Source organism: Prinia subflava, chromosome 4, assembly GCF_021018805.1.
Source record: "Prinia subflava isolate CZ2003 ecotype Zambia chromosome 4, Cam_Psub_1.2, whole genome shotgun sequence".
Lineage (NCBI taxonomy): Eukaryota > Metazoa > Chordata > Aves > Passeriformes > Cisticolidae > Prinia > Prinia subflava.
The window spans coordinates 36,697,536-36,719,262 of NC_086250.1; the positions used below are offsets into that span (position 1 = coordinate 36,697,536).

Here is a 21,727-nt window from a genome sequence, read left to right on the forward strand (position 1 = left end):
GCGGGAGGCAGCCCGGAGCTGTGCCCGGAGCGGGCAGGCGGCACAGCGCTCCGCGGAGGAGCGCGCGGAGCTGGCCGGCGGTGGGTGGCGGGGCGGGCCGGTAGGGCTCTCCCCGGAGTGCGGGTCCGCGGGAGATCTTGGGAGGGGTCTGGGACAGGTAGCGACCGCGGGGAGCGGTCCTCCCACCGTGGTGCCTGTGGGGCTTCTCCTCGATTTCTTCTGTTTGCGTTTAAGGCAGAAGCTCGTCCCCCGCGGACCTGCCGGCGACCGGCTGCCTCCCGCCCAGCGACCGGCGCGCCCCCCTCCCGATCGCCGCCGCCGCCTCCCGCGCTCTCCCCAGTCATGTCCCACCCGGAGCGATGGGGAAGCTCGAGGACAACGAGAGGGTGATCCTCAACGTGGGGGGCACGCGGCACGAGACCTACCGCAGCACCCTGAAGACCCTGCCGGGGACCCGCCTGGCTCTGCTCGCCTGCGAGTCCCAGAGCGAGTCCCCGGGCGGCGAGGAGCCGCCTCCGGCCCCCAACCCGCCACCGCCTCCGGCGGGCGGCTGCCCGGAGCCCGGCAGCGGCTGCAGCGCCCGGGGCAGCGGCGGCGCCAGCGAGTTTTTCTTTGACCGGCACCCAGGGGTCTTCGCCTATGTGCTCAATTACTACCGCACCGGCAAGCTGCACTGCCCCGCCGACGTGTGCGGGCCGCTCTTCGAGGAGGAGCTGGCCTTCTGGGGCATCGACGAGACCGACGTGGAGCCCTGCTGCTGGATGACCTACCGCCAGCACCGCGACGCCGAGGAGGCCCTCGACATCTTCGAGGCACCCGACCTGCTGACGGGCGAGCCGCCCCCCGACGGCGACGACGACGACTTGGCCGCCAAGAGACTGGGCATCGAGGACGTGGGGGCGGCCTCCGAGGGCAAGGGCGGGCGCTGGCGGCGGCTGCAGCCCCGTGTCTGGGCGCTCTTCGAGGACCCTTACTCCTCCCGCGCCGCCAGGGTAAGCGCCGCCGGCCGGCGCTCCCACCGGGGGCTGGGGAGGCCGAGGGGCTGCTGGGGTCCCCAGCTGGGGCATCGCGGGGAAGCTCGCCCCGCTCGGGGTGTGCGTGCAGAAAGTGATGCTTTGGTGGGCCTCTGCAAGGGGGGGACATCAGTGCGTGTGGGGCGGTGATGCTCGTGCCATCCACATCTGCAGCCCTGGGGTCCCGCGGTGCCAGCATCCTGCCCATGGGAGTGTACCGGGGTGAGGTGGGAGCTGCCCCGAGAAGCCTGCAAGGGAGCCACAGTCACCCCCTGGCCTGTGTGGGGGATCTGGAGGGGGTGACTCACTGGTGGACCTGTTTGTGTGTGGGTGTGAGCAGGAACAGCCCCAAGGCACCCTCATCCTCGCTGAGTGCCTGCATGAAGGTGCGCTTGGGGCTGGGGCAGCTGGCCTGAGGTCTTGGGCTTGGGACAGGTGGTGACAGTGGCACAGGAGAGCGACCTCAGTCTTTTCTGAGCTTTACTCTGCACTGGGAGGTGATCCTGCCTCAACAAAGTAAATGTGACAGGGGGTCACCCTGGCTCTTCCTCCATCGATTTCTCAGGGTGACCCTGACTGGCTCAGTGACTGAGGGTCTGGGGACAAGACAGTAAGTAATCATACAGACTTTCTCTTACTTAGATAGGGAATTTAGATTTTTATGCTCACTACTTTATACTTTGATGACTTGGATTTTAGTTCTGTCTGTTCATTGCAGTTGTCAGTGGTGATGCAGGTTCGCTCTCTAACTCAGGGCTTTGGAGCAAACAAATAGTTGTAATTCCTTTGAGAGAAATATGCTCTAATTTAACCAGAAAAGCAACCCTCAGCAAATCATCCCTGCAATACAAGACAAAGGACTTGTAACAGGAAATGTTTGATTATAAAATGGCAGTAAGTATTTTGGAGTGTATTTATCAGGATTTCCACAAAGTATTCAGAGCTAAACCTCATTCTGCAGAAAGTGTAGTTACGGTGAGTGTAATCTCCTCAGTTCCACTTATTCCACTGGCAGTCTCATAGATGTGCGTGTAACTGTGTGGTTTAGTGAACTTCTGGAATGGTACCCCATGGCATGGTGCAGTTTCTGCCTGCTCACCCTATGAGCTTATTGAGGTAAGTTAAACAGAAAGCAAAAGTCCTCACAGTTATTACTGTCACTTGCAGAGTGCCAGTGTTTATGTTATTGAAGGTTGCCCACCAGTGTGTTTTCCCTCGACAGCTGGCTCCAGTTGATTCTTAAAATGCGTTTTTAATAAAGAATGGGTTCTGAAGAAAAGCTACCAGAAGTGTCTCTTTGCTTATCAGTGACATACCCACATCTCTCATCTCAGCTGTTTGAATCCTAAGGAAAATTTCTCTGTCAGTTACCTGACAAACTTTAGTGTATGTGGTGATTGCAGGTTTTCTTTCACCTACTGTCTTGTGGAAAGTTGCTGAGAGTGTCAAAACTGCAGCTTTTATGAAAGAGAATCTTCCTGCTCAACCTTGCTGGAGAACTGAGAAGTATGGAGTAAATGTTAAATGGAAGATGCCAGGAGAAGTAGGAATGTAGGCATGCTGTTGTGCCCTGGAGTTGCAGTTGGGATTTCAGCCCAGTCTTTGACAGAACCTGTAGGTACTTGCTTTCCAAATTTTCCATCTAAAAATGGTCATCCTGAGCCATTAGTGGCTTGGGTGAAGATATTTCAAGTTTGCAAAATGAATACTGTAATTAACACTATCGTAGGAAATTGCAACATGGCAATATGGATCTCTTAGAAGATAAAGTATTTACCTTTTTATAACTTAACTGGTTTTAAAGATTTTATTCTGATTTCAAACCCAGGCTGCCAGAAAAAGGCAGTGTCAGAACCACAACAACAGTGTCTAAATCTGTATTTTCATTTTCTGAAGATCTGTACTTGAACTTTCAGGTAGGAAGACAATTTCGAGAATTTCTGTAAGTTTTAAAGCATTACAGTGAATTTGTATTTAAGGACTTGTGTGCACTTTGTAAGCACTCTTGAACACAATAATTTAAGGTGATGGTAACCTTCGTTTGGAACTGAGACGATGTTTTTCCACACCTGAAACAAGAGCCCTTATTTTCTGAGAATTCTGGCAAATACACTCTTGTTTTATGTCAGCTGAGATGATGACTAAGTCTAAAAACATTTGAGTGAAATTCTGGGCTTACTGAAATCAAGACAAAACTCTGTGAACATCAATCTTTGCCTCACAGTGTTAGTTACTGACTCATACACCACTTAGATTATGGTGAGGCTCCTTAGTGGTAAACTTTCCTATGAACTGTGATAATTTTTTTCTTTTGGTATTACTGATTTAGATTCACTAGTGTCTTTTTTGGGAATTATGATGCTGTTAAAAATAGGATATTTTCTGTTAATGAAATGGTACTTAATATTTGTGATTTTCTTTATTCAAAACTGTGATCTCTAAAAATAGAAATTTATAGAAATTCAAATATAAGTTGCCATGGTAACCTCTTTGGGGATAGTGCACGCACAAGATTATTCTAGCAAGACCATCCAGTGATGTTATATAAATAGTGGAACTAGTTTGTTGACAAGAAAATCTACTTTAGTCTAGATTCTAAAAAAAATTCAACTTCTAATGCATGCCATTTTCTAGTCAGATAGTGACCTCTACTAAACGTGCGGCTTGTAAATATGAAATGTAATCCATGTATATATGATTGCTTTGAAACCTGCAACACTTTCCTTTGTTTCCCAAGTTCAGGAGTTAGATCTGAATGTTATTTCTGTCTTCACATTATCATTTTGGATTTCATGGACCATGAAATGAAATTAAAGAGTGCAGCCGTACTCCTTTCACTCCACGCGTAATAGAGCGATCATTCACAAAAGCCTGTTTGACACAATGCTGTGATGTGGAGATGGAAATCTACTGGCATAAGGTGCTGTCATGGGAGGAGGAGTGCTGGGCCACTGAATCTTTGTGCGTTGGTTTAAATGTCTCTGAAACAAGACACCAAATTCTTACTGGACTAAAACTAAAATTGGTTAATATCTGTAAGTGATTTGGCACTCCAGTGGCTCTGAAGTGCCAGGTGCTTGTTTGCTTTAGTAAAGTGCAAAGATACATCTAAGTAGTTTGTAAGAAAGCACAAGAGGCAATATTAAGTGCTGAGTCCAAAACGTGTCTGCAGATGTCCAGCAGGAACTGCAATGCCAGTGCTCATCTCAGATATCATATTTCAAAGTAATTACCTCTAAAGCCTTTTTACTTTTGAATAATAGTTGAAAAATGGTGCTGTTTAAAGAAGTAATTAGTATTTGTCATTGATTTTTTCCTAAGGATTATGGATTACTCCTGTACTGAGTGCAGGAATGCAGAAATGGCCCTGAAATTCAAGAGGTCCATAGCTATATAATCCTGAATGTTTTGAGAAGACTGTAAATCCATTCATGGGTAAGGGGACAGCACCTCTCACTTGGGGTAGTTAAACAGTGCAGGAGTCAGCATGGCCCACGGCACCTGAGCTGGCACTGCCATTTGCACCAGCTGAAGGCAGCTTACACAGCCCCTTTGCTGTGGTTTCTGCCTCTAGGAAAGATCATAATTGCTTGGTTTACAAGGAAGTATAAATCCTAATTAGAAAGTGTTTGTCAAGTTTGCTGTAAAAGTAAATATTCACTGCAGTGCAAATAAACCCACAAAAGCCTTGCGGTCTAGGCATCAAGATACATCTTGCAAGTGTTCTTAAAAATACTGGTGCTGCTTCATAGTGACATGGGTAGCTGTATTTGAGCAGTGGGTGGTATTTTTGGAGGAAAATAAAGTTCCCTTCTACTGCTTTATATGATGTTAAATTATCAGAGATTCCTTTCAGTGACCCGTTGCATCTACACCAGCTTTGAACATTCGGTGAGGTGAAGAATCAGCTGAAATGAGTGGGATGGGAGGGGGGGAAAAATACGATTTTATAAATTCCCTCAAGAGGCTAAAGATAGATATTATGTTGGAGAACATTCTTATCAAAGATAACTTATGTCTTTATTTGGTGGTCGCATATGTTTTCTCCAGGTACCTAAATACCTGTTTTGATACCTGACAAGAAAGCCTTGATTTAGGAGGCCTGTCATGTACTATGGTGAATGACTGAAGTGAGTTATATTTTTAGGGCTTTGCCTGTTCTGATGCAAGACAAGTTTTATTTTTGGTGGAAACAACACTGCTGCAGTAGTCTGAAATACTGTGAATGGAGTGGTGAAGGCACATTAGTTTCAGAATATATGTTTGTAGATTAATAGTGAATAGCAAGGGTTTCCTTTCTTAACTGATAGGAAGCCCTTTCATACAGAAATGGAAATCTTTCCTCTGTCTTTTGTTCAATGAGGAAAGCAGGTATACTTTAGATTTTACTATTCAGTTATTAGTTAGGCAGACATCTGTCTGAAAATGGCACAAAGAAAATAGTTAAGGTTGATGCTCCAAAGAGGATATTCCTTTTCTTGGTAATCAAAGCACTGAATTTATTTACAAGGGGGAAAATAGTCAATTACATTAATTTGGTGAAAAACAGTCATTCTGCTTGAAGCATTTATACTATGGGAGCTATCTCTTTTAAAGATACATCGAGATGTGTTCCTAATGACAAAAGTCATAATGAATTACTGTTACAAACATTCATACACTCTGTAGCTTCATGTCTGCATGGGCTGACTAAATCACATTGTAAGTATTTTTTATTAATTTACTTCTGGCATGCTGGCTTTTAAAAGTCCCACCTGGAAATTCTAGCTTAATCCATGTTGTATAATCCACTGGTTTGACCTACCCTAAGTGTAGATGGTCTCTGATGGTACTGACATATCAGTGAGGTAAAATCAGCAAGATTTCTGCCTTCCTAACTTCTGCCTCTTCCTCTACAGCTGTTCTGCCTGATGCTGCTAGTGTTTCCATGGAAACAAGCCAGCTCTTCGCTTCCTCTTCCCATTGAAAACAGCCTTCTCACTGTCACTTATTCATCTGGGAAAAGGATTTTGCTCTGATATAAATGACACAGAGATGATCTGTCCTATCATTTCAGAAATAGATGCTATTAGGTATGTGCATGTGCAATACAGCCAGATTGTCTCTCAGTGACTCTGAAATAATTTGGTTAATGGACTTAGGTTGAATTTGCTTTGGTGTAACTGGAAGTGGAAATCAGCTAATTAGACACAGCCCAATATAGTAACTGTGAGAACTATTTTTAAGTGAGAAATCTGGCAGACAATGTTCTCTTTTTTATGTAGTTAATATGGAATGTAGTATTTGTCATGTTTGTTTACAGTGATAAAATTCTTAATGGTTTACTTTGAGGATGAGAATTTATCCTCAGACTGATTAAGATGGTGGTGGGAGGAATAGCTCACAACTTGGGATGAATATTGTATAGGTTTCAGTGCTACTGTCAGATGAGGAATCACGTTATCATGCACATCATATGATGCAGTCGGAATACAAAATATGCAATGCAGGAAAACTGATATCTTCAAGGTCCTTTTATTCTTAAGGTGTTTGGTTCTTAGTCCAAAGTAAATATATCAATCAATACCCTGTGAAGAAATCAGCATTTTGGTGGATTTGGTGAATTTGTGTTAAGTCATAATCAAAAAAGTTCAGAACTCGGATAAATTCCATATCCTTGATTAATATCCTTCACTGTAGCAACTTTAATATACTATTAAAGAAGTTTGTGTAAAATTTGCCTACCCTTCTCTCCCTCAGTGATCATTGGCAGAGCGTGATTGTTCTCTTCCTATGAAGGTGCCTTGCAACTGGAGTAGAAGAATAAGAGATGAGGAAAGGCTCCTTTTAAATTTTTAATATTTTAGTAATCTCTTACAAAAGTGACATCCAGTAGTTTTAAGATGGACGAAACAAGTTTTTCTCATTATCAAGTGCTGTTTCAGCACTATTCATTTCTCCAGAGATGGTTCCTGCTTGTCCTGGGACTCAGATTCGTGGCTCATCTTAGGGAAGGACAGTTGCCTTCAGCCATAACTGGAAAGAGAGGGTTTATGCTCTCTATATTTAGCATCCAAGGGGGGTAGTGTGTTCCCTTTTAATTCTCTTTACTAAACTTTTATTTAGACCTTGCTTCTGTGATCATGGTTCACATAAACTTGTGGGGATTTCTGCAGGGTTTTGGTTGTTAGTTTTTTTTTATGGTGAGTAAATTAGTTAAGCAAATAAAATACGGGTGTAGTAATAAAAGATCAAGCTGTCAGCTGTCAGCCTACTTAGTGTATTTCTTATGGTTATAAGTTCCTTTACACACTCTAGTTCTTTCACAAGCACACACTTTTCCAGTATAAATCAGTAATTACATAGGAATAAAAATTGTATTTTAAAGAAATGCTAAGCAAGGCTATTCAATAATTTGATATGCAGAGGAAATAGGGGAACTACGTCCAGTCTTATTTATGTGTGCTCTTACTTCCAAAGAGCCTTTTCCCTGATGCAAGGGCTGAAACATAAGAATATTTCACATGTCAGAAATAATTTATTCTGGTGAATAAAATATTCAGCGGTGGTAATGTGCAAGGATTTTTAGCTTGGTGATATTTATCAACAGTGATCAAAGGGATTCAAGTTGTAGTGGTGACCTGGTACATTTTTTTCCCTTTAGTGTTATGCAGGTGCATATATTGATATAACTGAATGGTAATTTTGTCAGATGCTATAGAAATAGCTGTAGAAAATGAACAAGAAATCACATGTTTTTGTTTTTTTTTGGTTTTGTTCTACTAATTTGTTTAATTAACATCTTTGTTGGTACTATATGATGACTAAAGCAGTTTTGAAGGAAAAGCTTCACTTCCATCTGTTAATCAGAAGTGTTAAAAATAGAACACCATCTAATCACATGAAATACAACTTCTTGTGATTTGTGATTTGCTTTACAGATTTCCTGGCTGAAGTGGTGGCTTGAAGCTTAAAAATCAAATGATCTGATTATGTATTATAGCAGTGTGTTGTTATTCCCCCTGCTGCTTTTAAGTTGAAAATTCTGAGATGTTGCTGTGGTTTAGGTCTTTTTACCCATAGCTTAATTATTACAGCAGTGTGATAATTCAGTTCTTTCTTGTTACGGCCAGCCTTTTGTAGTTTCTTAGTGTTTCTAGGTGAAACTTAGATATTGGGTCTTTGATTTATTCCAGCAAAACACTGTAAACAGAGAACAGTCTCTTAGCCTAATGCAGAATAGTGTGGTAGAGTTCACTAATATGCATGAAATATGACACGCAATATGATTTAAGCTTGTTTCTGAAATCAGTGTAGTTTTAAATAAGTATAGTTTAAAGTGTTTACATTTTCATTAGTGTACAGCATAGAGAATTACATTTTTCCACTTTGCCTATTGGAAAAGGGTAAGTATGCGTTGAAGAATGTGAATTTGGCTTGAATAATTTTTAGAGTATTAAAGTTATAGTAGATACATAGCAGTAAACTTCTTTTTAACTGTTTAATCCTTATCCTAAGAGAAATAATTCTTCTTTGGCAATGACTTTCACCCTGCTAGAATGCTTACTTTGATAAAAGCACAAGGCCATTCCCATATTAGGGATCTGAACATACCTTAGGGATTTTAGAGCAAGAGAAATCAAATGCTGAAACTCAGTTAATGGCAGAGAAAATGGCATTGGAGCAGATGACATTTGGTAGAGTTGAAAGAGGGGGCTGCAGAACAGTGCTGTGAAGTGCTGGGTACATGCTGTTGCCATAATGCAGAGCACAGGCTGAGTTCCCAACGATTTTGCAAGGGGACTGTGTTGGTGCCTGCTGCAGCACTGAGTGAGAGATTAACCACCCCCAACAGCACCCTGCTGCTGGTGGGCACTCTGAAGGGGTGGGGGGAATAATAATGTCTTCTAGTCACATTCCTGTTGGCCTGAGTAATTTCTCAGATTGTGGACATTCACAAAATATATTGGGCTTTTATATGCTGTGTACTGTAAGATTGAGGATAACCAAATATATAGTAATTAATATTTTATATAAAACCTGTGCAATAAAAGAACTTTAATTTTTTTTAATGTAGGCATAAAAATCGTTACAGAAAAATATAAAAATACCTGAGTATAAATTTTCTTTAGTTTTTGGACAATATCAAAGGAGATGTCCTCAATAGTCCTCATTTTTACATAGGTATTTAAAAATTCTCTGAACTTTTGAAGTGAGCAGTAGTCTTTATTGGCAGTTGGTAATCCTACTAATATGAATGGAAATTATGTTTAATAATTGGTTTCAGGAGTATCTTCGTTTTCACAGGATAACTGTTTAAAGCTGATAGAGATAACTTTGATATTTTTTCTTAGTGTCATCAAAAGTGTTACACAAGTCTTTTTTGTGACAGGAATTTTTTCCCTATTCTAAGTTTAATCCAGATATGGTATGGAGAAGAACTTTTTTGTCTTCCTGGTTTCTGATCTCATTTGGGAAATAATTTTTCTTGCATTTGCAGTTCTAGATCTGATACCTGCCATCAGATTTTCATTTCAATTTTAGGATGTAATTGATGCACAAGCACACCTGAATTTCACCTTGAACATTCTTCCTTTGGTCTGCAAAACCATTTTTAAAAACTATAAATAACTAAATTGGGATGGAGTTACGTCTTTCTACAACTTCCTGAGAAGGGAAAGTGGAGAGGGAGGTGCTGATCTCCTGGTATCCAGTAAGAGGATTTGAGACTGATTCAAAGCTGTGTCAGAAGTTTAGGCTGGACTCTAGGAACCATTTCTTTACTGAGAGGGTGGTCACACACTGGAGCAGCTTTCCTAGAGAAGTGATCAGTGTCTCAAGCCTGTGAGTGTTTAAGAGGAATTTAGGCAATGCCCTTAAAACCATGCTTTAGCTGTTGATTTGACTGTGAAGTGGTCAAGCAGTTGGACTAGGTGATTGTTGTAGGGCCCTTCCAACTGAATCTATCCCATTCTAAAGAAGTAAGTTCTGGTTTTCCAGCCTTATCTTCTTTCCCTTACAATGGAAGATCAAGTCCTTTCATTTAATAGTGATGGTGTTTCATTTTCTCATGGTTTGAAAACAAAAGCATTTATACTAAAAAACATAATAAATTACATCAACTCTTTTTTTTTAGGGTAGAAATCAAACAGAGTAGGATTTCAGTGTGGGTATTGGACATCACCTTTGCTGTATAACTCATTATCACTTCATTATCTGTTAATATTGTATGTTAAATTGATTTAAACACCTTAGGCATCTTAATCCTTTGGCCAGTGAAATTTATTGCAGGCTGTATTAGAGACTATTTGAATATAGTTTCAAATTTGAGAGTTGGGACTCTTGACAGCAAGACAGGGTTATTTTCCTGATTGTCTAGGTGATATACCTGTGCAGCTTGGAATAGAAATGGCTATGGTTGTGGTTTGTCTGCAAAACAGGCGTGTGAGAGTAATAATGCAGTGACCCGTGAATGGTCAACAAAACTGGCTTGATGCATTGCAGCTACAAGGTCTCCTTGGTTAGTCATTGCATTTTTAAGTTGGTGCTTTGATACCACAAAAAACAAACTGGGGGAATTAAAAATGAAAATAGATATAATAACAGCGAAAATAACGTCTTGGGAAAAAACGAGCCATTATGGACTGAAGCAGAGAATGTGTTTTCATTGTCTTGGTTTGTCACAATATAGCCAGCCAAACTTTAAACTGGCAAAGATATTTCAGGTTGCATGTGTTTCTTTTGACTTATGTTCACTGTTTTAAGGATGGAAGATGCTGGGTTTCTACAAACTGCAGGTTTATCTACTTCTTGCTCCAGTTGCCATTTCCTTAATCTTTTAGTGAGATGGGAGTTTTGATCTTTTGATCCTTTCAAAGTTCCTTCCCTGATGACTAGGTTAAGACATTTCTGAAACACCTATGGTAAGTAGGTACAGTCTGCACCTCCATCCAGGAGCTGTGACAGCAGTAAGTGTCTCTTAAAACTATCATTGAAGATTCTCAGAATTGGTTCTGACTTGTTTCTTCACTCTTCAGCTGCACTGCATTGCATTCAGCATCTTGCATTGTCACTGACCCAATAACTAGCTATTTTAGTACTTCTGAATCAATGCCCTTTCCAATGCTTTTGTATTAAAATCTACCATTTTGCTATAGCTTGAAGTGCAATGATAGCTATAGATACCTGTCTACTGTGAATATTACTTCAGTAGCTGTGTTAGCAGTTTTTCTTTGAAAGTGTGATAGCTTGTCTCACTTACTGAAATGAAAACTCTGCAAAATTCCAGTGACTTTTTATTCTCAACAATTGAAAGACATTTAAATCTAATATTTGGTAGTAGAAATGTACCCATTAGTCTCTAGAGAAGTGCAGATGTAGTTTATGTTTGGTTTGCATTTCATTAGAGCAGCCTCTCTTGCAATGCAGTCCTGACAGATTTGTGAGATTAAAGCATTCATCTTTGAAATGATACCTGCTTTCTTCAAATATGAAGAGCTAATTTTCTAAAATGTGAAGAAATATTAAAATCCTATTTAGTACTGCTGCTGTTTGTGTGCTCCTTGCAAACAGGGAACAGGAGGTGTGTATCAGTAATTATAATGAACAAACTTTGCAAATCTTATTTTGTTTGTTTACGGGCAAAGCAATTTTAAAATAACAAGGCAATGGTTACCATTTCCTAATGACACTATGAGTAAGATGTTACCTCCAGAAACCCAAACCTTGTCTGTGGTTGAGAAGGTCTTTGAAAAGTGTAGACTAAAGGAAAACATGTGACCTAAATTTTTCGTTGCAGTTCTGCTATTCAGACAAGTACAGTGTGACAACTGTGTGCACTGAAGAAATGTGAAAATGGGGTGAAAGGTGCATGTCTGACAGGAGGGAGAATGTTTGGGATCCCAGTCGTTTATACTTCAGGTGTTCTTATCCATGCATATACAAATGTGGATGCAAGTATTTTCTGTGTGTACAGATGTATGTACATGCACAGATACATACATTTATAAACAAATTAATACAAAGGTGTTTCTAACCTGTAATTATGATAGACAATAAGATTCTCTTCCCTTCCCTTCCCTTCCCTTCCCTTCCCTTCCCTTCCCTTCCCTTCCCTTCCCTTCCCTTCCCTTCCCTTCCCTTCCCTTCCCTTCCCTTCCCTTCCCTTCCCTTCCCTTCCCTTCCCTTCCCTTCCCTTCCCTTCCCTTCCCTTCCCTTCCCTTCCCTTCCCTTCCCTTCCCTTCCCTTCCCTTCCCTTCCCTGCCCTGCCCTGCCCTGCCCTGCCCTGCCCTGCCCTGCCCTGCCCTGCCCTGCCCTGCCCTGCCCTGCCCAGCCCAGCCCAGCCCTTTCCTCTTCTTTTTTTTTTCTTTTCCCAATTTGTCTTTGGAAGATTTTAGTGAAGAAGGCTGCATCCATGATTTCATTACTTAATTTAGTGTTCTTGCCTTCATATGTTTAGTTCAGCTCCTGGCTCTAAGTCTGAGTAGAGTTTTGTGGACTGTATGAATATCTTGCCTTTTTAGGCTGTGATGGATCAATATTATTAGATATGCATCTATTTTACAATATTGGCATGCAGTAATTAATTGTGTTTGATAACAGAAGTAGTGTTCCATTCTTTATAAATTTTATGTCATTAAACATGGGATAAACTTGAAGGAGTTACATAACTTAAGACCTCTTATTTTCTGTGAACTGCTATCTCATCGGTGACTCTCAGGGCTGAATAAAGTTATTCCTGTTTGTCAAAGCATACATTCTTTATAATATTTTATAAGACATTTTAAGAAAGTCATGTCTCCCAGGGATGCAGTTTTCCCTTCTTCAGCTTTAGTAAAGGGGCATATTAAATAAAATGAGATTTGGCAGTCATTTACATTAGGTCATGTTGATAACACACACAATGTTTTTTCATGTTTAAAGTATTACAGCCTTTTTTATTATGAATCTTTTTTCATTTAGTTTTTTGTTGTTGTTTGGAGTGGTTTTTTTTGGGTTTTTTTTTGTTTTTTGAAACAGAGGATCAGTTCAAGTTAGGTTCATACATTTCTGCTTCTTGTGAGGATTACTGACTAATGGGAAGCATAAAACCGTGAAGCCAACATTGAAGCAGAAGATGCAGAATGTGATAATACAGTGAAAGCTGGGAATGGTGTAGGGATTATGTCACGATGAACTCATTTGGTCAGGCTTGGAGGGACACTGAGAGTGAAGAGGGATCAGGAACTAAAGTGTTAGCAGGGAGTTCTTTAAATCCAGGCTTACATCTTCTGAGGCAATTAGTGCTCAAATAACAGAGTTTCTAAAAAAGAAGGAATTATATTTTTGTTTTTGACTGTAAAATATAGTGCAAAGGAGAGCTTAGGTAATTTTTAATGAAGGTTGGCGACTGTTTGCTGGTTTCTGTGCCTCAAAATTTAGGCATACATAATCATTTAATAGTCCCTTTTTTCTGTTGTGGTGGTTTGTTTTGTTTTTTTTTTCATTTAGTGCATCTGTGGTAGAAGTTAAGTGTGACTGTGTAGTAATTTGAATGTATGCAGTGATGAGTATGAGAGGAAATCCTCAATATATTGATAATAGTGTTTGCACACTTGAAGAGCACAGTTGGAAGAGTGTATTCAGAGAAGAAGGCTTATATCCTACATCTGAAGAATGCAGAAAAAAGAAAATTTTGACTTCAGTAAGAAAGCAGTGACGATTTTGTGAACTGAGGCAAAGTCAACATGGAAGAAAACTCTTCAGTAATTGTTGCTTTGTTGGATATAAACACAAGGAGATTGAATTAAATTCACAGACCAGTAGAAAAGACCTTTAAATCATGGATTAAGGTTGGGGTTGGCACATACTGGTCTGCTATAGTTTTTCTTTCTAAATTTTATTAGGTAAAGAGTTTAAAGAATCTAGTACTCTTCACTGAATGTCTGCAAAGACCTTTGGTATTCGGCATGTGCAGTTAAATCCCATCACAACAGAATGTAAAGTCTTGAAGTGAAAAATGTTGTTCAATCTTTACAGTTGGCTCTGCTGTCAATTTGATCTGATTGATAAATATGATCTGATCTGATTGATCTGATTTGATAAATATGTTGAATGAGCTCGTGTTGATTCTTGTTGTATTCTGTAGCTGCTTGCTAGGCGATGCATTTTATCAGGCTTTAAAAAGAAAAGAGGGTAAGATTCCAAGGGCATGGCCAGTGTCACCAATACTTACGGTAGCACCTAATTTTGTATTTCAAGAGCATTTGCATTACTTACTGAAAGCTAGTTGCTATTCTTTGCAGCTTTTTAATAGGTTAATAATTTGTACTTAATTATATAGATCAGTATTGGCTAAGCATACAGCAGTGTTGTAATTGAGTTACTGTAAATTTTGGTATGAGATTTTTTTCAACATAAATTAATCCTTAATTCTGAAATAACACCCATCTTTGCGTCCTTGTCTTGTACGTTTTCATGTACAAGAGCTGTAGCTGTAAGTTTTCCCTGTAGAGATGGGTGAATTTTTCCTATATATGGTGAATGCATTTTCATGAGCAAGATATGTAACATGTTAACAGTTTATGGTGAAACAAAGCCAAAATTTTTTCTTATTGATCAGAAATGTGAATTGTTATCTAACGTGAAAGCCGTGGAGAGGAAGAGCATTGCCATGGAAATTGAAGTGTTAAAATGTGTTGAAGATTCCTGGGGGCACTAATGATGTTATTTTGATTTTTTTTCCTTTTCCCTCACAAGGGGAAGCTATACTGAGTTACTATATCACGAAATACATATTAGGGAAACTGTACTGAATTACTACAGGAAATCCATTAATAGTTTAACTGTGGTATTTTCTGTTGGGGAAAAACAAAGCAAAACAAAACAAAGCTAACATTTAGTTACATCTGGCCAAGATTTGAGGATGTGCTTAAAGCATGTGACAGTATTGGCTGAATTAATTCCAGAAGATGGCAGTTGGCAAGGCTTGAGTCTGCTGTGATCGTGGACAGGCAAGCAATTTCTTCATTCAGTTAATTGCTTTGGAACAAACAAGATACAGGATACACAAGTGAGCTCAGTTTCTTTTTCTACCTGAAATGATGGCTGCCTGTACTTTTGACAGAGAATAGCTGTGTTTTGGGTATTTCTTCTCAGGTTTTTGAGGTTTGAACAATTATTTTGTAATGTGTTGTTAATAGCTGTGTAAAGCAGGGCTGGATTTCAGCCCTGATTCCTAATACCAGCGTACCGTCAAAACATAAACCAACCATTCTGCTTAGAATTCAGTGCACATTCCCAGTCAGTGAACCAACTGTAAGGTATTTGTCAAGAGAAAATTTCTAGAACTATAACTTCATGTCTGTCACATATGCTTTCTCTTTTGCCCATTTACTGTGCTGATGTTGGATGTTGTTCTGAATTGGGCAAAGCTGGTTCTGAACCGGGAGTGTAGGACAGATCTGGTTTCATATTCATTGCATATCTTAAAAAAACCCAAGCCTTCCATTATAGGAGTTTAACATGAAAAAATAGTTCTGTGTATTTCTAGTTGTAGTTGCAAATTGCTGGCATGAGTGACTGCTTTGAACCTGAAAAAGCCATGAGCTGGTAGCCACGATAATGGTTTGCAGTGCATTTTCAACTGAGTTTGGCAGTAGTTGTTGAAAAGGCTCTCCTTCACTCCTGTGATATTTATTAGAGTGAAAATCCTAATAAATGGAAGTATTTTCAAGACTTTGTAGATAAATACCTTTTCGTAAAGATTGGAGTTCATAGTACTGTTCTGTTGAGTCAAGGCTGTTTGTGCTAAAAAGAAGTACACTGCTTCCTGCATTAGTTTGGCAATCTGTGAGTCAGGAAACGATTTCCTGGAAGATGCAGGGATTAATGGGCAAAGTGAGCGTTGTCAGACTGGTAAGTTAAGTGTGCTAGAGGATGGAGGTGCACCTATAAATAGGAAACCAATCTGCAGAAGATGCATTCAGAACTTGAGGAGAGAGAATCTTAAAGGAGAAATCTAACTGGGGGATCCAGAAGAAGAGCGATGCATTTGAAATGGCAGTTAAATAAAAAGAAAGGTCAAGAGTGAGAAAAAGCCTCCTGAGGAGGGGTGTTTTGTTTGAATGCTATAAATTAAGTGAGGCTTCAGAAATAAGGTACTGGTGATACCCTGAAATGTAGGTTGTGTTGGTTATAGTCACTTCTGGATTTGTTTTATTCTGCTGCCTAGGGAAGAAATAATACATGTTAACAGTTTTGTAGGGAGAAATATTTGCATTTGTCATATTCCTTGGGAATTCTTCAGCTGATTAAAGTATTGGCAGGGGAAGAGAACGGAGAAGGGCAGAGAGAAGCCTCAGTGTCCACTTGTACAAAGCTACAGTGTTAGGTTTAATTACACAGTTGGTTTTTTACTCTTGAAAAGCAATATATTAAATCTTTGAGTTTACCATTAGTCTCTCTGAAGATTTATCTGACTGGCAAAACTTCTGTGTACCTCTGTAAGCTTTAGAATGGAATCCTGCACATGCATTTGCTTTTTATTTTCTGGAGACCCCATGGCTCTCAATCCTGATGCTCTCTGTTAAACGTGGTACCTGTTCTGCAGTATCTGTAGCTTTTTAGATAAGAGATTTTGAAGTTACATATATAACATACGTGGCATTAGGGTGTAACTGTGTTAGGCAAACTATCTGAGTTAAGTGTGTACCTGTATGTAACAATATAAAGAATATTGTTTAAATGGAGAATCTCAAGAAAACTGAACACTAAGTTATTTTTTGTTTTGATTCACAGGAAAGTAAAAAATAGGTCATGTAGGAAGAAGAGAGGCTAAAAACATAAATGTTTAATATTTGAAATTCAGGAAAACCACTATGTGGAATAGAGTTTTATTTTTAATTTCAAACTCATTAGTTTTTACAAAATGGCCTTGAATAAAATTATCCTAAAGGGACTGTCTTCTACATTCTGAGCTGATATACCCAAATGAAGGCTTTTTCTCCATCTCACAACCTACTTTGGGGCTGTTGTTGAAAGAACATTGACGCTAAGGATGATAATTCCAATTTTTGTGGCACTAATCAATAGCAGAAACAGCTCACTCTGAAATTCCCCTTGAAAATAAAGTAAGACTCATACAGCCAAGCAAAGGACTTCCAGCTCTAGATTACTTACAAGCGTGACTTCTTTACACAGTATCAGAATTAGAGAGATGTCAAGTGAACAGGGAAGCAAACCACCTCTTCTATGTTGCTGTGAATATAAAAAGACATTATAAATCCTAAACACTGTATATTAAAAAAAAATTGCCACAGTTGCCACATTGTAAGTTTACGACAAAAAAAACAAACAAAAAACAAACAAACAAAAAAACCCAACAAAACACTTTACTCTTAGGATACATTTTTATCATTTTTATTACTAGGTTTGGGAGATTTATGTATCCATTCAATTAGGATGAAGACCCAGGGAGAGGAAGAACAGTAAAAATTAAAAATGAAGCTTGGAATTTTGTAATACCCCTTTTCCTGAATTATAAGCAATGTCAATTAAAGTGTCAGACAGTCTTGATAAACTGCTTTGTCTGTGCTCATAATCAGACTACTTCATGAAAATTTGAACTATTTTGGAACAAACAGGAAGAAATAGAACAACCAAGCATATGAAAACTGGTATGTGTGAATGATGATTTTGTGACACCTTTTGTCAGAGGTTCACTTTAGAATGCCTTATTGATAACTGTGTGGAAAGGAAAACAGTCAGAGGCAGTTCTACTTCTGCAATAAATTTAGATTTTTCTTGACTTTGTTTTTTTATTCAAGCATATGAATCATCATCATCCTTATTTCATGGAATTGTTACATTTTGGAACAAACTGTTTTTCTTTGGGCTATTTTCTGCTTTTTTTAATTCACTTATTTTTCTGCTTGGTTTTTTTCCTCTTTTTTTTTATTCTTATTATTTGAGGATTCTCTAAATTTAAGTAACTCATTGCTCCTCTGTAGAAAGATTCATCAGTAAGGCTTCTTCCTGTAAGTGTTGGTCTTTATATGTGTGGAGATAGTGGTGCATTTCATGAGTTCAGATATCTGATCCTGTAATACAGAATAAATGGGCAAAGTCCATACCCCTTCTTTTTCCATTTTATTGAGTAATGTTAAAAAACTCTATAAATCTCTATAGGCTCACAGCTCAGAACTGTTAAGTATAATGAACAATATTATTTTCTTTCCAAACACAGTTAGACTTAACCATCTTAAAACTGCAGAGAGAACTACATCTGGTTTTAAATCCTATCTGCAGATCTGTTATATCCCTGTTACAGAATCCTCTACACAAAATCTGCCTGAAAAGGTCTCAAATGTTGTGGTATTTAGTTTCTCAGTTATATGTCCTGGAGGTGCAATTCAGTGCACCTAACACTAGGAATCTAAGTTCCCCATCTTTTTAATAATTTGAGGTACAGGCCTAGATGATTAAAAATAGCTTAGAGAGATGTTCATTTGGATACAGTAAACTCTCTTTTGAGTGTTTTAAATATAATCCTGCTATATGTGTGACTGAAATGGGCAACTGTGCTCTCTACTTCATTGGACTGCATTTGTTTCCCCATAAGCTCTACTAGTGTGAACTAAGCAATGTGCAAAGTGAGAATTGTATTTGTGGCCTAAATGTAGAATTGGCATTGATCTAACTAAATTGTTTGCTAAAGCAAATTTGCCTAAATCCATGTAGCAAGCTTCTATGACTATGCTTCAATCAGTTAAAGAGTGCCCAGTACTCATTTATGATGTCCAAACCCATTTTCCCACACTTAACAGAATGTACTAGAGGCTGTCTCTGATGTAAATAAGTTAATTTGCGAATCAGTTTAGCTAAACTGGAGAAGTTTCTCTGTGATTTCTGTAAAGGTCACTTCAGGTGATATTAAGATGTTCTGACCCACACAAGATATTCTAGGAAGCCACTGTTTCCTGCCTTAAACTATCAGTTCTAGTCCTGTCTGCCTGAGATGTCTGAAGTACACTTTCAGTATGACATGATTTTCTTGAAATTAAAGTATTTGAGTGAAATCAGATTGAACTGACTCTTATCTGCTCAGCTGCTTCTGAGACACTCATTGCTTGTGTTTAATACTTTTCTTTTTCCAGTCCTTGCTGTAGCCCCTTCCAGCTGTAGATTCCGTATATGTGCAGAACGTTTTTGCCATATGTCTGCACAGATTTGGCTTGTGTGTGTTTTGGATTGCACAGCATGAGCCCTGCTAGGGAGAGTAATGAGTTCCTAATGCAATTCACTGTCAAGTTTGTGACCTCATCAAAGTCTAGCATATTTTAGAGAGCTTGGATGTTCTTTTCTCATCAAGTCAGTAAAATCATCTTTATTCCATTCTAGCCTGTCTTCTTAATGTTAATGTGGAAGAACTGTGACAGCTGCCAGCATACTTTATTGCAATTTATAACATCCCATAACCACCAAGTGATGTTTTTTCACTCTTCACATTGGTGCTGAATTCCCTCCTTGTTTGCCATGCCCCTCAAATGCAGATTGAATTCTCTTGGGATCTGCTGTGGCTGCATGACTCTGCTGAGGTAAATCTCTAAATATCTTCAACATTAGTGATTCCCCTTGGCACACCCCACTTTCTGCGTTTCCAAGCCAGGGAGCAGAGGCTGGGATGGCTGCCTCACATGGGAGGATTTACTCGAGGCTGGGATTTGTTCAGAATCAGCAGAGAAATTCTTGTGGTAAACAGCAGGCTTGTGTTTTTGTGGTGAGTTGCACACAGGGGGATCACAGGTCTGTTTGTGCTCTGCCATGTGGGGCCATGAGAGCAGCAGTGACAGAGCTGCCACGGACAGCTGCCAGGGCAGACCTGTCGAGGGCCACGCAGATGCAGCCTTGGTTTTGTTTTTCAGGCCTTTTTTGGAGACAGAGTAAGAGACAGACCGAAACACCAGCAAATATAAAAGCTGGTTTTCTACATGAAAGAATGGCAGTCACAGTCAAAATGGACGACAGCACGCTTTAATTGTAAGAGGTATGTAAATAGTCTCTGTTCAAAGGGAAAGTAAAGCAGGGTCTCAGCAGGCAGCCCGAGAGGAGCCTGCAGTAGGCACACACCTGCTCTGCAGTGCTGAAATGATCTTCAAGTGGAAGGCACAATGTGCTTATGCAGCATCATGGTAGCTTTATTTAGTTTATTTTTATTTTATGAAGCTGGAACAATTCCCTAACTGTAAATTCTAGATCTGCTGCTTTAATTTTTGTTAAAAGAAACTATTGGTACTGCTTTGCCTATTGTCCTCTTCATTCAACGTCTCCTTTGCACTGCTGTGTACCCCTGTTCATTTTGAGGAAATTAATGTGGCCCTCTGTGTTGAGTGGGCTAGTAGGTTATAAAATTGCAACTTTTATATAATTTCCTCTGTCTGTCTCCTTGGGGAACAGAAACACCAAGATCTTCAGGAGATCTTTTTGTTGTTGTAGATAATGGACACATACTTTTTTGTGGATCTCTTATATATTGTGTATACTCACAATATATAGCCCTTAAATGTAGAAATTACAGTAAAAGGCACCTATTAAAGTTGTACAGTTAGCATCCTGAATTATAGAATACTAAAATTCCGTGTTTAGCAGCAACACCATCCTATGTGTATGTTGAAGACACAAGGTTCTAGTGCTGGGTGGTACTGTTCACTTAGGCAGTGAGGGCTATTGCTGCCTCCACAGTTTGTTCACCAAACTGCATTGCATGGCATAGGCATATTGGGAGGTAGTTACTAGTTCTCCATGTCCTTATGTTTCCTTGAAAAGTTTGCAATGGATTCAGGATCTGGTGTAACCAGAAGCAAGGATCCCAGTGTGGACTGGGAATTGCTTTCATTTGCAAATACAGTGTGTTATTTTGTGCTAAAAGGGTTTCCCTTTCATTAGATTGTATCTATTCTACCTCTGTGGGAAGTGAAAATATTCTTGTGACTTTCAAAGTCTTTGAGCAGATGAAAGGAACAGATTCAGTGATTAAATGAAGAATAACAAGGTGGTGCTGTAAAGATGACTTTGGTTTTCTTGTTACATATTAAGCTGCCTTCTCAACACTGCTGTGGGCATCAGAATGATTTGTATCCATCCAAGCTGACTTTTTAATGAGGTTTACTAATGTGTACACTGGTCTGTATGGACAGTTTACTGTGTAGTGTTCAGCAGTGTCAGAGTAGAGTACAAATGCAGAATTTCTGTCAAAGACTGAGAACTGCCCTCCGAATACTGCCAGAATAAATAAAACTATCATGGAAAAACTGCTTCTGAAGAGCAGCTCCCTATTGCACCTTTGTTTTTCCAGAAGCTGGAAGCCAACACTTATTTTTCTAACTGCAGTTAATGGCTTCACCCATTTCAGAGGAAACTCTCCTAGTTCACTAGAAATAGATTGCTTGTCTCCATGTCATTGTAAAAGTCATAAATATGAAAAAAATCCTTGATTTAAATTTCAAAGCAAAGACCTTAAGCTGTTCATGCAATGTGTAGCTGCGCAGCATCACTCAAACATCTTTTGTTTCCTATTTGTATTATAGTTTATAGCAAATGAGACGAGTTGTGAGAAGCAGGTTTGCGGCTTTACTGGCTGGTGGATGCTTATGTGGTACATTAACCTCATACTGATGTATTTCCTTAATTAAGTTTGTTCCCAAGTTAAGTAAGAATTATTGGATTTTTAAATGTTTGTGCTCACTGTAAGATCTGAC

General features: G+C 39.6%; 1 protein-coding gene across 3 annotated transcripts in view; it reads left to right on the top strand.

The window, feature by feature from the left end:
• The window catches only part of KCNC2 (potassium voltage-gated channel subfamily C member 2), a 103,592-nt gene that overhangs the window by 3,842 nt on the left and 78,023 nt on the right, over positions 1-21,727 (top strand). For all 3 annotated transcript variants that reach the window (XM_063396447.1, XM_063396446.1, XM_063396445.1), the window contains exon 2: positions 235-992. In XM_063396447.1, the coding sequence (XP_063252517.1) occupies positions 360-992 (633 nt within the window). In that variant the 5' untranslated portion in view covers positions 235-359. The remainder of the gene's footprint in view (positions 1-234; positions 993-21,727) is intronic.